The sequence below is a fragment of the Panthera tigris genome, chromosome C2, assembly GCF_018350195.1.
Source record: "Panthera tigris isolate Pti1 chromosome C2, P.tigris_Pti1_mat1.1, whole genome shotgun sequence".
Lineage (NCBI taxonomy): Eukaryota > Metazoa > Chordata > Mammalia > Carnivora > Felidae > Panthera > Panthera tigris.
In genome coordinates, this window is record NC_056668.1 from 147,451,814 (window position 1) to 147,469,631 (window position 17,818).

A 17,818-nucleotide genomic window follows, 5' to 3' on the forward strand; every position below is an offset into this window, starting at 1 on the left:
AATTAAAGTTAAAAAAAATGCTATCCTTTTTCAACAATAGGTAATAAAATGAAGTTTACAGAATTGCATATACTTTCCCCATTCCAGAGTGTCTTTGTGTTAGGTTAAGATTACCCTGGCATTTCACACTTACCCTTTTGGGCTCATTATATGTTTATTCCTTGGCTCTTCGGAACTGCTTGCTTCCTTTCGTCTCTTTTTAGAATGCTTAACTTTTGGCCTCCTCTTATGTTTCCTCCTTCTGCTTCTCTCATGTTCAATTTCACTTTCTGAAGAAGATTCTGAAGAGGAAGAGGAATTGGAAGAGGAACCCGAGTCTTCTGAATGAGTTGGTTTCTTCCTTTTTTTCTCAAAAACTTTTAAGAAATATTAACAAAAATATTAGTACTAGATCTTAGTGTCTACCTTTCAGAGTAAAAAATAGTATCATAAAACATGCTTTATAAACAGCAAACTAAAGACAAAATTTAAGTAAACATTTTTTCATGCTGATAACACAATTTGCTGGTGAGATGGTAAGGTAACAAAGCCCTTGCCCTTATGAAGTCTATATTCTAGTTGGATCAGATAAGAAAAGAAGTAAGTAACTGCATACTATGACAAATGAGAAGTGCTCGGACAGAAATACAAAAAAAGCAGGGCAAAGGGAATAGGGAGAGATGGGCAGTAACTGAAGATAACATTCAAACAGAGACTTGAAGGAAGTGACATAAGGGGTCATGTAGGTATCTGGATGGAGAGTGTTCCAGAAAGAACGGACACCAGCACAAAATCCCTGTGCTTGGCATGTCTGGGTAAAGGTCAACATGGCTGGGAGGGCAATGAATGAGGGTGAAGAGGTGAGAGACACAGGAGAGAACAGACTGCCTTACAGACCAAGTAAAGACTTTAGTTTGGCTAAGAAGGGAGCCCTTGGAGAAGATCACTCTGGTTGCTATTAACAGACTACAGAGTCAAGAGTACAAGCAAAGAGACCAGTTAGGAATTTACTGCTGCTAAGACGAGATTATAAGAAGGGCAGAGGCAAAGTGAATAGTTATGAGGCTACTGCAATAATCCAAGTCAGAGACAGCAGTGGTTTGGACAAGGCTGGTAACATGGGAAGTAAAAAGAAGTAAGATTTGATAAGATTTGTTGATGGCTTGGATAGAAGGTATGATACAGAGGCATGGGTTACTGCTGTATGTACTACTTGAATGGTTTTTCCACTACTAAAGTTCAGGAGGTATCTTTCAACTATAATCTTCACCGTGTTTTACCAGTATCCTAGCTCCCCTCCACTCCCCCCAAAACCCTTACCATCTTTTGATGATTTTGTGGCAAGCACCCCACAGTCAATTACTCGCACATCTGCATAAGGTCTGCTTGCAGCATCGGTTTTCAGATTTTCAATCTGTTCAATTACTTCAAAACCAGAAATAACCAATCCAAAGACGACATGCACCCTGTCACAATACAAATTCAAGAAAGAATTGGTTTGATGACAATTAAGCCACAATCAGTAATCAAGACAACTGTTATAAATGACATGTCTACAGAACTAAATATAAAAGCAAAGTGTTTGATGAATGAAACAACTAGAAGGGAATTAGAACTTGACATCTGCTTCATAAAAAGGAAAAAATAAAAACACGACTCAAACCGGGCCTTAGTTTTCTGCTTAAAACAATATTTCTTAACTATTTTACGGTGGAGAATCTGAGAACAGATTGCACTCGATACTCAGAAACCGTTGTTACAGGGTCCCTAGAGATAGCAAGGCTGAGAAGTCTATCCATTGCCCAGATTCAGTGACATGACAATATGAGTTCTCAAGACGGACTAACCTCTGATCCTTAAGGAGGGGCTTGGCTGTGAGAGATTAGATCAGGAATCAAGAGCACCCCCCAGAGGTTTATCCATGGTCCAATTTGTAGTAGACTGGCCACCCCACCAACTCCCCAAGGTAATAAAATGTAACTCTTACCCATCCAAGTGTGGAGCAGGTTTGGTAGTACTATGTAAACATCAACACAAAGATGGCAAAAACCAGGTGTTCGGGTGAACAGAGCAGAAGGGCATGTAGAGAACAAAGAGGTAAAGATAAAAAGATGGGAAAAAGTTAAACATGATACACATCTCAACTTAAAAACCTTACAAACAGCCATAGTAGCCATTTTACTGGTTAAAAAAACCCTCAAGATTATAATTACAAAGTTGTATCTATTTCTCCAATATGAAGACTATACCTATACATAACATATGAAACAGGTTTGAAATGTACAGCATAAATATACAATAAAATTAAAGATACTCTCGAATCCAAAATAACAACAAAAGCAAAAATCAACTCAAAATTCATCAAGATAATTAAAGAGAATAAAAAGCACTATCATCTGCCCTAAGGAAAAAAAAGCGTGATCAACACTTGCTTGCCCCCCTCCCCCCACCTCCCCCTTAAATGAGTTCTTCTATTTGTTACTTCTCATACTGAGTCAGTCTGCATCTTTTAGGAAGGCAGATGGAGGTAGGCCTCGGGAGTCCTGTTTTCAAAACTTCCTGCCTCTCCCACCTAAGGTGAAGTTCTGCCACTCACACAGCAACTCTGAAAATGCGACAGGGAGCAAACCTCCAATTTGTCAAACTTCTGACAGCCAGCAAGTAATGATGGATAACGTTATAGACACCTTAAATTTCCATGGCCCAGAAAATGCCCAACCAGCTTCTTCTACAGTCACAAACTGGCAGATAGTCACTCTTAGGAAGCCTATGGGGTATTATCTGGTTAAGAGATTTTGAACCCAAACTGGTTTTCCCATAGCATTTTCACAAATTTTCACACTATGTGAACTGCAGTGAAAAAATTCAAAAGCCACAAAAACCTTAGTTTATAATAATGAGAAATAGAAGAATTTGAGAAAGGACACTGGATATGAGGCTATGTTAAAGAAGTTAACTGTACTAGAAGCTCCCATATCAATTTTTATATTCATTTTAAGGCAATTCTAAGACATGTAAGTCAACAAAACACAATTTGTAACCTTCACAGCAATGTTAAAAATCATTGCAAGGAATGATAGCATTTATACTTACATTAAGAATATTCAGTTCTGAAACAGTACTATGGAATTTTTTTAAGTTGTCAATTTAGGAAGTTCCAGAATTTTAAAAGCAATCTTGAATTTTAAAACCACAAAGTCTCAAATTCTCCTTAGAAGACTGAGAAGTGGTAATTCAAGCCAATATAATAGTAAAAATGAGTAAAAACAGAAGAAAGAAAAAGAGAAAATCTAGCAAGCTGGTGAGGAACTAATGATTAAATAATTAAACCAGAATCCAGAAACTACTCTGGATAATAATGTGCTTCCCACAAATATAAAACTTTAGTAAAGCACACTAATGACAGGAAGAAATTAGTACATATGCTGGACAGTGATTCTATTGTATGAAAGATGTAAGAGGTAAAATTTTTAAAGGTAAAAAATGTTCTTATAGTGTAAGGGATCAAATTCAAATATGTAGCAGTGAAAACAAGGAGTGGTGTATTAATTAGGTATATTCCTCCTCCTTCCTTGATCCTTTCTCTCACAACTCTCAAATCTTTTGGTGCTAGGGAAAAGCCTACAGATTTTCCTAAAACACACAAAACCGAATTCAATTTGCTACGCTGGCTAATAGGGGTCCTGTAAAAACCACATGATGGCAAAACTTTCGAGCAAATGGTGAGATGAAAACAATTCAGCTAGTTGCAGTGATGTAGCAACAGACTACTTGAGACTGGATCTGAAGAGGGAATGGCTACCTTGGTGACAGATTCGACTTTTGCTTTGAATTCACATGAGAACTAAAAAAGTCGGTCCTTTATTCTAACGGGGAGGAAAACAAATGAAGACAAGAACAAATTATCTGAAGGACAAACTTCAGCTGGCCTGCTGTGCCTAAGCTGGTGTGAGTGATTAAGTCCATCACTGGCATCTGCAGTTCAGGATGCAGAAATACAAATTTATACTTTAACTGGGGTAGGCTACATATTAACAACACTAACAGTATCTGAACAAAGAAGCCCTTTGGGGTTCTCAGCCTACATTTCAGGAGTAGAAATAACACTGTGAAGCAGGCATACAGGCACTGGGCTGACAACAGACATGGAAAAACAGAGGGCACTGCCAAACGGGCAGGGAGAAAGGATATGCTCCGTCCATGCTACTCAATCCTACTCAACCGGGCAGAGATCTCATCCCACCACCTCTTAATCGTACTGATCTTTCAAAACTATACGGTTGTCAAGACCCATGCAGTGGGGACGGGACATATGCTCAGTAAGCTCAGACCTTAAAGGCCAGAGATTATCATCAACATGTAAGTTTACACACGCTTATGAAAACATACCTAAAAGAGAAAGAACCACAAAGAACATTTCAAATTATAAAAGCTTTCGATATTTTCACATTTCCATTTTCTCCTGTCACTCGACACTCATTTTTCCAGTTTTATCTACCCCGTGAATATACTTTAAAAATATAAGCATAAGGATTCATTTAAACTTTGTAAATCCTAGAAATCAAAAAGTGTCACTGTTACTCCAAAAAACAATCTACAGTTTTATACCATTATCAAAGAATCTTTTGGCCTTACACAGAAATTAATAGTTCTGTACTGCAATGAAATCTAAACCATTTTATACAATATACCCTCTTCCCCACCCTCCCCCAGAAGAGGTGTGGAAAATGGTGGAAACAAGCCACTGAAATTAAAATACACTTCCCAGGATTAACCATGAACAATAAAACACACTTGTTTTACATGTATTGCTGCCATAAATCAAGCAGAAAGTTTTTCTTAAAATGGTTCAATGCACATAACAATAGGATTAAAGAGATAAAGGCAAAGAAAGAAAAAGAGAGCCTTAGAGGATTGAGACATTACCTTTGGAGCGCACGGTGTAACACTCTTTCTGTAAATTTTACACAAAAATGGCAAGAAATAAATTGTAATACACTTTTAAGACAAGACTGATTCTATGTTTTAATATCAATATAACTTTGAAATTAAGTATTTTCAAGTTTTATGCAAAGCACAAGAGCTTTTTTAAAATGGAGGGCTCTAAATTTTCTTTCACATAGGATATGTACGTAGAGATGAACTATGCTTAAGAAAAACACTGTGGTTAAAATGGGAATCTGCTCAGAGCCTTAATATTGTAACACTAGAGTGTGAATAACAAAGCATTCTATTTCGCTTTGCAAATCCTACAAACTTGCTAAGTCAACCAACATCTTTCGCAAAAAGAGAATAATGTATCCTGAGTATACAAATCTAAAAATCTGAATGCCCAGGAGCAGTTAGTTACTACCAGTGGAAAGCAAAACGTCAATGAAAAGAATTAAGAGAATTCAGCACAAAATTTCAGGGAACTTTTTTCTTTTTCAGTAATTCTCTTCAAGTAGTTGAAGAACCTTTCATGTTTCTACATTTGAAATCTTTTTCATCACACTTCACAACAGACCACTATCGGGAGTAAATGAGCAAAGTTTGGACTGTAGTTTCTGTTCGCTGCCTTTACACACACTTTCGAAGTTAAGTCCCCACAACTAACAATAATAAAATAATAAAGCGGCATAATTAGAATTTTAAGGATCTTCTCAAAGGATAAAAAGGCAAGGGAGATAAAAGTATAAGAGTATGATGTCAAATTTTGGCCATGATACTTGCTTTCCCTGCCTAATCTGACTTTCCCCATTGTAAAAAAAAATTTTTTTCAAAAAGTACGCAGTCTGACCAACTCTGACTCTATTAAACTTTAAACATTATCTACTATTATCAGGCCAAAACCCACATTATACACAGTGGACAAAATTCTTTATTAAGGTTTTGGACATATTAAGCCTTAAAATCTTTAAAAATAAGCTTTAGTTTCTTATAAAGGCATTGACACATGAATCGCTGTTAAAAAAGAATATGTTTCAAATAATGTGGTGTTTTCAATGGATGTTTTAAAAAGAAAAAGTGACTCCAGGTGTAAAGTAGTATGGAAGTAAAAATAACCTATTTCTGTCTAGCGTAGCCTCTCACATGCAATTTTCCCCTTCAACTCGCGAAACTACCACACAATCATGGAACAGGCACCAAATTATACAGAGTGACAAGGGCCACAGAAACTAACCAAGCCGTGTTGCAGAGCTCCTCCTGTGTGTTCCAAAAGTCACCGAACAGCTTTCAAAAGTTCAGCACTCAGGTTCACATAATACACACCAAACACTACCAGACACAAAATCCTTTCCAGGCGGCTGACACATATGTCACATAAACACTAAGTAATAGTAAGACTGGATGTTACAGATGACACTTCATATTCAGAGAACTTGGGTTTAAGGTCAAGTTTCATCAACATCTTTGTTGATGAAATATCTTACAATTTACACATGAAGATATTACCCCCCAAAAGGCAGGAAAACCAGAACCGCCCGGATTATTAACACTTACTAGCGTTTCTTCTCAAATTCATGAATGTGTGGAGGCAAAAAGCATTTCTGCACAAATTCTCTTTTGCTACCCAAAATCTCCACAGTTTTATAAACCCCTTAACAACAAACCACCCTGAGTACCCCTTGCTCTGCTCTGAAGTGACCAGCACTTCTCTCCTACGGAGGTGAGCAGCCACCTACAAGTCTGGTTAGAACACACCCTGGAACTTCTCTATGTTGTCCTCCTATAGTCCTCTTTATGCCTGTTAAAACATAAGGCTTTTTGTTTCAAGCTTGACTCGCCTACATTATCTTTTCTTCACTTTTTATAATTACCATGACCAATGATAGTGGCCAGTGACAAACACTGTTCTCCAGAGCTCTATAGGTCTTCCTACTCCACGGCTGTACATAAGGTCCCACACACTAAGCAAAGGGAGACCAGTGTAACCACCACGCCATCGTTCTATCCATAGCTGATGAAGACTGCTGCCTAATTTAGACAAATGAGCCTGAAGTTTCTTTGCAGCACCTTTCAGACTGATGAAAATTAGGCAATTAGCAAACTATCTCCTTGAGGGGCAAGACAATGTTTGCACAGAAATCATTCCACATATTCAAAAACTTAGGATCAACCTACAAACACTTTCTTCCTTTTATGCCCACATTTTCATGCCAAAATGTTTACTTTACCTATGAGAATGGGTAGGTATCTTATAAACCGAAAAGGAAAGATAGAACTAACTCAAGGTGAATAGCAAATAAAACTAGAACCAAGGCCTCCTGATAGCTAGATTAGTGGCTCTAACCCAGAAAAATAGTTATTTAATACAAAGCTATAAACCACCCTAATTAATCTTTTTAATGACTACTTCATACAATACCTTCTTTATCTCTTCAGTGAATATATACAAAAACAATGAAAATAAGAGCAGAATTAACAGACTGTTACTAACAGCCAAAGGAAAAGAAAAATGTTTCCCTGTGTGTCATTTCATCTTAGCATTATACATACAAGGAAAATGTTGGTCTAGAGGATCACATCCTTTTCTCCTCTAAGACTTTATAATTCTATAGCTTTTATTATGGTTTCTTTCTAGTGTTTGGCTCCAACAAATAAATAATAAAGGACAAAGTGACTAAATACTGAGTTAACTGGGTTACCACTTTGGTCCCAGGTCTTTGAATTTCTTCAAAAATACTTCAACATGAACAGACCGTTATTTCCTTAGTGATTCATGGGGACAGTGCTATATATCATCTCTTCCATGTTTCTTGAACAGTATTATTCCAAAAAGAATCAGTTTTATTCTATTTAAACCCTCCAAAGCAAAATCTTTGTGACTAACACAGTAACAGACATAGGCAGTAACTGCAAAAATCACAAATAGTTTTAAAGAAGAAAATGCGAATTTTATCAGATATATAACTGTTCCATCCAAAGGAAGCAATATATGCACAATCATGTTTAACAAAAATGATGTATGCCTTACGAAGGGGAAGTTTTAAATGCGTAAATAATAAAGACAATAGTTACTGCACAAAGCACAAGAATCTTTGAGGAACATTTTGCAAATACTCACGCTAACAGCACCAAATTTACTCCTTAGGAATTACAAAGTAGATTTAAAATATGAGCTACAAATGCAATTTTGCAAGGATGCATTACAAGTTCTTAGTAAGCTTATGAGACTGGAACCATATAGGGAGTCGTTGGCATTTTACCACCATTGTCACACCACCCTTTCTTGTTCAGAATGCAGAAGAGCTGCTCAAGGTGCCAAAGGGCAGAGCTGTGGTGAGAGGGAGGGGTGTAGCTGCCGCCCTTGGGGAGCTGGCAGCTAGCCCTGCTACCACCAACCCTCGCAGCCCCACCTCTTAGAGTGATTGTCTGCGACGGTTTACACAACTTGAAGATAGTAAGTTCTTTTTTTTTTTTTTTTTTACTACTTCCAACTCCAAAAGGATTTGGACTTGCAAGACAGATTTTCAAACATTTCTCTTTTACGGACCATTATCTCCATCTTCCCTTTCTATAAAAGCAAGGAAGTGCTTTGTATAGAAAGGTGAATGTTAGTTTTATTTTATCCTTCAACACATGGGGAACTGGCAGTTTTAGCCAGCATAAAAAAAGCACATGCCACAAAAATTTCTTTAAAAAAAAAGATAAGGATCTTTTTTTTGTATGTGCAAAAACACTAAATTTGCTTCCAAGATTGCTTTTAACTGCAAATTCATTTCCATGAGTAAATTTCAAACTAAAAATAGAAAATTTTCTTTCAACACAAATTCACAGTGATTTTACTGCCATCTACAGTTAATTATGAAAAGAAGCTTAAAAATTTTAATCCTAATTCATGGATGTCAAAATTTTCATTTGGCATTCTTTGTCAAAAATAGCAGTCCAATGTAAAATTAAACTAGGTAGAAACAGCAATGGCCTTAATTTTGTTTGATACTAAGCATTCCTAGAAATGACTTAAGGATGTACTGAAGTACATAGAAACAAAATACTCTATATTTTTTTGAAGGGAGAACCTCAGACACTGGATTGTAATTAATGTATGCACCAGTTTTTACATTCTAACTGGTATGTGGCAATGGGAAGAAGCTGGTGCTGCCTGATAAATTTGCATGTACTGATATAAAAAAGGAAATCTAAAAGAAACTTTAGAGCCCTCAGATGGTAGCTTCTTGACCAATGAATCATTAGTTTATCATGTTCACAGTTCAGATAAGCTTAAAAATGGAAAATGGGAAACCTCAATCAAAGAGTAAACAGTTTTATATTAAATTACTATAAAAGAAGGTTTTCAAAATATTTCCAACTGATTTTTTTTTTTTTTTTTTTTTTTTGGGCCCTTAAGAAGGTTAAGGATAGAAACATGCTCTAGTAGAGAAGTCTTAATAACTACTGCTCTATGGGATCAAAACATGATCTAGGAACAAATGGTTTTGGTCCTCCTTTCCTGCACAGCTCCAAGCACGGTCATCTTCCATCAGCTTTCCATTTTTAGGACATTCTTAGAAACAGAATGCCCCTTATCTGAACTTTTATCAGATCATGTTGGAAATCTATTTTGCAGACAACTTTAAAATGTGAGATTTATTTTACATGAATAATTTACTCCTTTAAAGACAGGGAAGCGCCATTCACACTCATCCATTCAGAAAGATGACAAAAACTTTCTCTGGTAAACTGTGAATAAAATATTTCTCCAACATAGGTAGCACAACTCTAGAGATTTACTTCCAATCAAAAGCATTGAACTTCATGCTAGTCAATTATCTTTCTTATTTTATATCCTGGGATTATAATAAAAATAGGTTTTAGAGTAGCTTTAGATTAGAATATATAACTACAAGTATGCCAAAGGGCTTTCAGATGAGAAGTAAGTAAGGTTTTGGTTGTGCATGCACATACATGAAAAGTTGTTTATTTTTTTAAAAAGCAAATTCGGCATTCGGAAGTTTCCTGAGTGATAATCTCATAAATTTTGGTCGAAATGACAGCAATATTGGGTTAATTCAATTATGTATAGAGATCTCAGAAGATTTAAGATTTCTACAATGCTGATGCAACAGCAAATCACTCGTCTCTATACAATATCAGAAAATAATGGCACCTCTCTCCAATGAACTCAAAGAGCATCATTAAGAGAAAAAGCCACCATACAATGGTTTACTCAAAGCAACTACTTTCCAGGCCAAGAGGACATCTACTCCTAGGCCATGAACAACTTTTAAATGTTGACCAATAGTTTATGTTCCAATCTAGTTTTAGCAAACTGAGCCCCCAAATTTGCTAAGTAGAAGCCAATTTCTTTTCTTAAGATGACAACATATTTTGAAAATAATGTACATCTTCAAGTTACATCTCGTAAGTACCGTTCTTCAAATGCAGGATATATGCTGAAAGCTGAGGCGGCTGTTAGAGCTTACCAGTTTCTGTAACATTAGAAATTAATAATAAAGCCCAAGTTGACAGAATTCTAGCATTAAACTTGGTTTAACTATACCATCTTTCTCATGAACAGCGCTTCTCTGTTTAAGAAAAGCTCATCTCTGAATTATGCCTACTCACATGAAAAACTGGGAACCATTGGTATGTTTCCCTCGATTTGCCATTGACAAAAGGAACGCTCTGTCATGTTTGAGAATAAAGTTTTCATCTGTTTGAAGAAAACACAAATTCGTCAGTCTCCAATTATAAGCCACTTTTAAAGTGTAATGTTCACAGTAATAAATAGAAAGCAAAGGATGAAATTCCTCTTCTGGTCAGTACAGATACTTGTCTGAATATTTAGAAAAAAATTTTTACAACTAATCAAAAAACAAAAGCATAAAAAGATCAAAGATACTACTTAAAGCCTTGAGGAAAAGAACATATATTTAATACTTTATACAAACAGCCTTAGAACAGTCACTTTTAGTAGTAACATAGTTTGGCTACATGATATGTGAACTATGACTTTCAGGGAAAACTAGTAAAGAAATTTTAGAAAAATCTCTACAGTAAAGCTCATTTCCTTCAAATTTCCAATTATCCTACTTAATGCACTAAACATGGGAGAAGTTTAATAATCTTATGCACTTAGTTTCTATATGGTAAATTTATTACTCAACTGTACTAAAGCTAGACTACAAGAGCAAAAAACAAAAAATTACAGAACTTAAGTTGTAAGAATATGCCTAAATTAAATCAAGTATATAGATTCCTAACAACAGGATAAAAAATTACCTAAGGAAGAAAATCCTATAAAAACAAAAACTTAAAGGGCGAAACATAGTTTTAAGATACATAAGTATCTGCCGCAGGGAACAACCACATTCAAGCGGCCTACAACATCAGTCTCAAATTGCTACAAGCTGATAGAACCAGCTAATGAGCTGCTTCCTACTGGTTCAAAGGAAAAACTGCCATAAAGATCACTCAGAGAGGATTTTAATTCCAGCAGAAATATCTTGAAAACGAATTTAAATTTCCGTGTAACATTCATACAAACAAACCTTTCTTTAGAACAAACAGAAACATAGAAAACTTTAAAAAATGATTACCTTGGGAACAGGCTTCTGAAAAAGAGTGGTAATCCATTTTCCCCCAAAAGAAATATAAAAGACTATTATAACGCTGAAGCTATCATGGCATTAAAATCTAATCAGATTGGATCCCATTATCAATCTCTGCAACTGACTTTTCTAAGGCTTTTTGGGGCAAATGCAATAGTTAGACTTATGCAAATACTACTACTGTAGGAATAAAATACAATCATATAATTCTAGTACACAAAAGAAAACATACAAACCTTTGAGAAAGTAGGAAATACCAACTTTTATTCAAAGAAATTGTTTGGTTTAGGGGGAAAAAAGCACAACTAGATTTTTTTCCCTGATGTAGAACTAAGAGCCCATTGTGAAAAGAAAAAAAGATACAGATGCACGTATGAAATAGTATACAGAATTTTCCAAGTCTTCAAGCAATATAAGAAATCCAGCCACAACCTGACCCAGGCTGTCCATACACTTATTAGGAAGGGTGCAAGGGAACAGAATTGGAGTTTGTGTTACTGAGCTTCGTTCTCTTACCTTTTCATTTTGCAAAAGACCACATTCTCTATAAACAAAAGAATATGTTGACAGTTTTAGGCAGGAAGATAGGAGTTTTCATGTATATAGTTGCCTAACCTCCATGCTGAAAGTCATGTTTAACCATAAAGTTAGCCTTAATTAATCTTGTCAATTAAAAGTTACATATTACAATATAATTTATCCCCAAGTTCATGCAAATAAAGTCTTTTCATGCAGCATTAGTTTCATGCAAAAAGTGAACTATAAGTAAACCTCTCCTCATTAAAAGTACATGATCAAATTTGCTTTAACATCAGAACTGAAACAAAAGACCATAAAATATTAAGCCTTACCTTTAAAATATCCACCATAAATTGATTCTCCACCTTTTCCATTACCTGTAAATAATGACCTATATTAAGTCATAATGACAATTTAAAATATACTAATACATATAAATTACTTCTTATGCTTTCAATTTACTAAAGAAACTAACAACTTGTAATTGCTATAATCAAAATTCTACAAATCCTCAATTAACCTCATCTTTGAATATAAGTGCAAAAAAGTCCAGTACTGTTATAATAAATATTATTAAAAATTATCTCCAGGGGCACCTGGGTGGCTCAATCAGTTGAGCATCCAACTTTGGCTCAGGTCATGATCTTGTGGTTCACGAGTTCAAGCCCCGCGTCGGGCTCTGGGCTGACAGCTCAGAGCCTAGAGCCTGGAGCATGCTTCAGATTCTGTCTCCCTCTCTCTTCCCTTCCCCTGCTCATTGAGCTCTCTTTCTCTCTCTCTCAAAAGCAAATAAAAATAAAAATAAAAAAAATAAACTAGCTCCATAACCCATTTATTTCAAAAAGTAATCATACCAACAAAATTCGGGAAGAATAAAAATAATCCACAAGTACTTGGTATTCATTGTAAGAGAATTCACCAAAAATCTGTAATATTATTAAAAGTACATAAAAACAAAATAAAGTGGCTTAGTATTTCGCTTTTCATACATTTTTTGCTCTACAACATTCACTCATCCCACATCTATTCACTGACCACTTAATATTTACATCATACTGTGATACAATATTTACAATTAACAGTATGAGACACATAAGAAACCGATTATTAAAAGCGTAACTTTTAGCTCTACCTTCGCTGAAGTCCCCACCCTGAATCATAAAGTTTTTAACCACACGATGGAATGTGGAACCTTTATAACATAACTTCTTCCCAGTTGTTTTCCCAAGGCCTTTCTCTCCTGGAAAACAAAGAAATGACGTTTAGCTACAAATGTATCTGTCCATGGAAATTAGTCCAAATTAGTCCTTTGTGAAATCCCTCCTGTGTGCTGGCACTGTAAGAGACACAAGACACAGGGTGACGACGGAATACACACATGGGTTCCAAAAGTAAGTATCAAGCAGCATATAACTGTTAAATTGTGTGGCAGTGACTCTATATGCTATAGGAGAAAAGCAGATTAGAAATGCTTATCGCTCCTCCAAGAGAGAGCAGTGAAGGAGTTGGTACGAACACTGTATATGTACGTAAGTGTATCCAAGCACACACTTAAAAATCTTAATTTGCTATTTTAAAATAACATCATAGATGTTTTTCCTATTTTCATTAAAAAAATATATATAAACTCAACTATAAATAACAAAGAACAACTGCATTATGTTTTGCCTATCTTCTCGGCCTAAATTTCTTAGAAATCGGGAATGCTAAATTTGTTCAAAATACTGAAATTTAGAATTTTGAACTACAGTGTTTAGAGATGATTTAATTACATGCAGTAGTACTTTCTTTTTCACTTTTGAGACCATTTCTTTGTCCTCTCTTCAAGAAATATTTCCCTGATTTCCTACCAGTGAAAATAGTGTTTTTTAACGTGCTAAACTCATTTTACAGCCCATTACTTTTTAAGGAAAACATCTATTCTGTTAAGCAAGATAAAACTGTAAGTCATGACTTCTCATCAGAAATGATTTAACAATTCATTTACCTGAGCATAGGCAAAGGAAGTTTTTGCATGTTTTTGGACATATGTCTGAGAAGAGCTGAAACATAATGCGACCAACTGAAATAAAACACATTAAAAAAAACAAAGGTAAGCAAGATGATTAAATAGGTCATTTTATTTTATATGGGAGAAAACACAAATAATCAAACTGAATCAACAAACTGAAAAGTCCATTTTTGTAACTTAATTTTTCAAAAGGCTTAACGGGAAAAAATTTAATGGAGCAACACCAACTAACAAGAATTCTACTCTATTTGTTAGCGCTAGAACTCATGTGTAGCCCACGTGGCTTCAGCCCGGAAACTGTAGGATCTCGAGTGTTCAAGTGTTGTAAAGGGGCTTCATATTATTAGATCCCTTTTAGTACAGTCTCCTATCTAAACACCATTAGTCTGCTTTAAAATAGTCTCAATAATAGTTGTCTAATCTATGCTTGAGCCCGTCTAGTGATGAGAGCACATCATCATAAGACACTCATTCTGGCCCATACTGTTAGAAGAAGGTTCTTCTGCCCTCTGGATCTAGCTTTCTACCTTTATGCAAGAACTACTTAGAACCAACTTCCTGAACTGCCATCTTGGTTATGGTTCCTAAAAAATACCAAAAACACACAAAACAGACAGAAAAAAAAATACAATACACAGGAAATGAGAAGGAACAAGCTTACAAATTTGATTTAACTATACCACAGGGAAGTGCTTCACAAACTATTTAGTCTCAGGACTTCTTCAAACTCTTAAAAATTATTGAGCTTTTACAATGTGGGTTATATCTATTGCTATTTACTATATTATAAATTAAAACTCTGAAATTCTTAAAAGACAAGAATATAAAGCATACATTCCATCGGCTGTCAGAGTGGTGAGATCATTACGTATTGTATATCTGGAAAATTTGACTTGTGAATGAGAGCACAACAGGCAAATTGTATTACTACCAAAGTAGTTTTGCTTTACAGACCTGAAAGGTTCTCAAATAGAGTAAAAAATATTTTGATTTACAATCACTTTCCCGAGTCCCCTTTCCTTTTTATTCTACACAGTCTTTTCCATTATGAATGAACATTTTTATTTAATCAAAGGGATTTACAGAATAAATCAAAATTAACTGTGGACCAAATGTTAAGTTGTCTTCAGCACAGATGCACACTGATTGGAATCACTCTGTACCACTAAGATTTGAATTTATTCCTGGCCATGTCAGTCAGTTTCTCGGAGGACAAAACAAAGCTACAAACTACCTCGTAACAGAAACCCTTAAGGGATAAAAAGTGGGATTAATGGCATTACATAAGACTTTCTTGTGTCAACACTCTGCTTATCGCTTCAGTGGAGCCAAATTTTAAAGCAATTTCAAAACGTTCTAGCTCATCTTTACATCTAAAGGAATGAAGAAAAAGATAGGGAATTAGAATTTTTTTAATGCATGTAATATCAGTAATAATACCACTCTTTGTATTTACATGGAAATATTTTGCTAGTGTAATAAAAATATTTTCAATCTTCATAAATCCCTGGGAAATAGCTGACTAGGTTGGTGACAAGTCAGTTCAAAACCATCTAGCTTTGCGGACTAGAACATAGATTTTTGGAATCCCTGTAAGATAGTTACTTTCCAGGATAAAAGATATAATCAAAACATTCAAAAACTTAGCTTTTTCTTTTAGGACTATAGTAACTTCAACATCAAGTTTCTTTTTTTCAAAACCTTTGATGCTTCCAAATGAAAGCCAGTAAAAGTTTCAAATGTTTCTAGTTCCTCCTTTACAGATGATTAAGAGCTATGAACCCTCGAGTGGTATAATACATATGAAAAGAGTTAAATGTGATTACATTGCCAGGTCTAATATTCAGAGAGGGATAGCAAACGACAATGATGTTTCTAAAAAACCACTCACCTCTAAATATCTTACCCTCTAACTTGATGAAGAAAAAAAAATTCTATTCACTTCTCAATCTCATGGGACAGGGTCTAAGTTAGAGCTGAAGTTTTGGTTCCTTTATGGCATTATGTTGTTAAGAGTAAATGAAAGGGGTGCCTGGGTGGCTCAGTCGGTTGAGTGTTCAACTCTTGGTTTTGGCTCAGGTCATGATCTCACAGTTTGTGAGTTCGAGCCCTGCATCAGGCTCCACTCTGATGGTACAGAGCTTGCTTAGAATTCTCTCTCTCTCCCTCTCTCTCTCTGCCCCTCCCCCAGTCTCTCTTTCTCTCAAAATAAATACATAAACTTAAAAAAATAAATAAATAAACACTGGCTACACACAGGAAGGGCCAAGCAAGACACACCTAAGTCCTGTTGTAATCCTGATGTGGCCACTAGATGGCAGCAATACAATCAGCAAGTACTTGGAATATGAATATAACAAACCTCACCTTTCAATAATATCATTGTTTCTTGTTCTCAGAAACAGCTGCACTGGAATTACAGGTATAGTAGTGAAAAAGGAGACATATATCATAGACATGAAAGATACAGTAGTTGAAAAAGTGAGCACTGGTCGGGAAAAAATATTTAGCAGATGGTCCACTGCACAAGGCAAAGAATATCACATATACAATTACAAGTAAGAGATGAGGATAAGAACAAAGGTATGAACGGGTCGTAGGGGTTAGGCAGAGAGCAAAATCTAAGAGGAAATTAAAGAATGGATATACCACTTCAACAAAATCAGGCCATTTATCCATTTAACTGAGATCCTCCCCAGGTGTCAGGTGGTCCAATAGTAGGTAAGACACAGTGCCTGTTTGGGGGAGCTCTTGTCTTAGCTGGGAATGACAGATACAAATTCTTACACAATGGAGTGAGCCGTCAATAGTATGAACAAAATGCACTTATATCCACCCTAGGCCTGACTGATGCATGTGAGGGCAGAGGGATAGGGACCAGGTCTGTTTACTCCCCACTTTATCCCCACTGATTTGTACAGAGTCTGGCACAAAATAAGTACACAATAAATACTTGAATAAAAACAATAAAAACACTTGAAACCAAAACTATTCAAAGATAGAACCTAACAAAATATAAATGAACAAACACCTAAATACACAGATAAAAAGTATTCATTACACCAGGAAAAGTTTTTACAAGTGGAACGACATCAAGACATTGCTTAATAAAAGCTATTTTCAGAGATATACAGGAAAAGACTTCTTCTAGCATTCAGGCGGTAGAATGTCACCTACAGGGAAGAGAAATTAGGCTGACTGCAGACACTTTACTTTAGAAACTGGAGACAACAGAACACTGCCTACCATCTCACACAGACTAATGGGCTGTGAACACAGAATTCTATACATAGCAAAGGAAATACAATAATTAGATTTCATCCTGAAAAATCTATTTGAAATATAAGCCTAAGATAGGACTCAAAGAACAAATGAGAAAAGGTTAGTGGGAAAAGAGTGATACTGAGCACTAAATCCATTACAACACAGAATCAAACCTAAACAACTATGGTAGGTATGGTTACAAAATAAAATATAAATGTTTCAGCTATTGGGAAACAAAGTAGGTGTTGGTAAAATTTCTTTTGGCTATTTTTAGGAACCTTCTAAAAATATTTTCTTTTGAATAGGTAATGTTTTTCATGATTCAAAAATCCAACAGTGGAAAAAACATAAAGAATGAGAAATCTTATTCGTACTTCTGTCAACAGGTAATCACTTTCAATATCACGTGTGTGCTTCCAGTGTCTCTCTTCAAACACACAGGCAAATAGTGATATATTCTTATTTTTCTTGTTTGACAAAGTAGCGTAACTGCTGAAAGTAGTCATCTTAA

The 17,818-nt window shown here is 35.5% G+C and overlaps 1 protein-coding gene across 21 annotated transcripts in view; it reads right to left on the reverse strand.

Moving 5' to 3' along the window:
• The window catches only part of NKTR (natural killer cell triggering receptor), a 61,936-nt gene that overhangs the window by 20,281 nt on the left and 23,837 nt on the right, over nucleotides 1-17,818 (reverse strand). For 9 of the 21 annotated variants that reach the window (XM_015537053.2, XM_042957064.1, XM_042957057.1 and 6 more), the window contains exons 3-9: nucleotides 14,020-14,094; nucleotides 13,165-13,272; nucleotides 12,365-12,409; nucleotides 10,528-10,615; nucleotides 1,967-1,996; nucleotides 1,300-1,445; nucleotides 134-356 (exon numbers count right to left, since the gene is read on the reverse strand). In XM_015537053.2, coding sequence (XP_015392539.1) covers nucleotides 134-356; nucleotides 1,300-1,445; nucleotides 1,967-1,996; nucleotides 10,528-10,615; nucleotides 12,365-12,409; nucleotides 13,165-13,272; nucleotides 14,020-14,094 — 715 coding nt within the window. The other 12 variants (XM_042957058.1, XM_042957062.1, XM_015537056.2 and 9 more) reach the window with 12 other exon arrangements.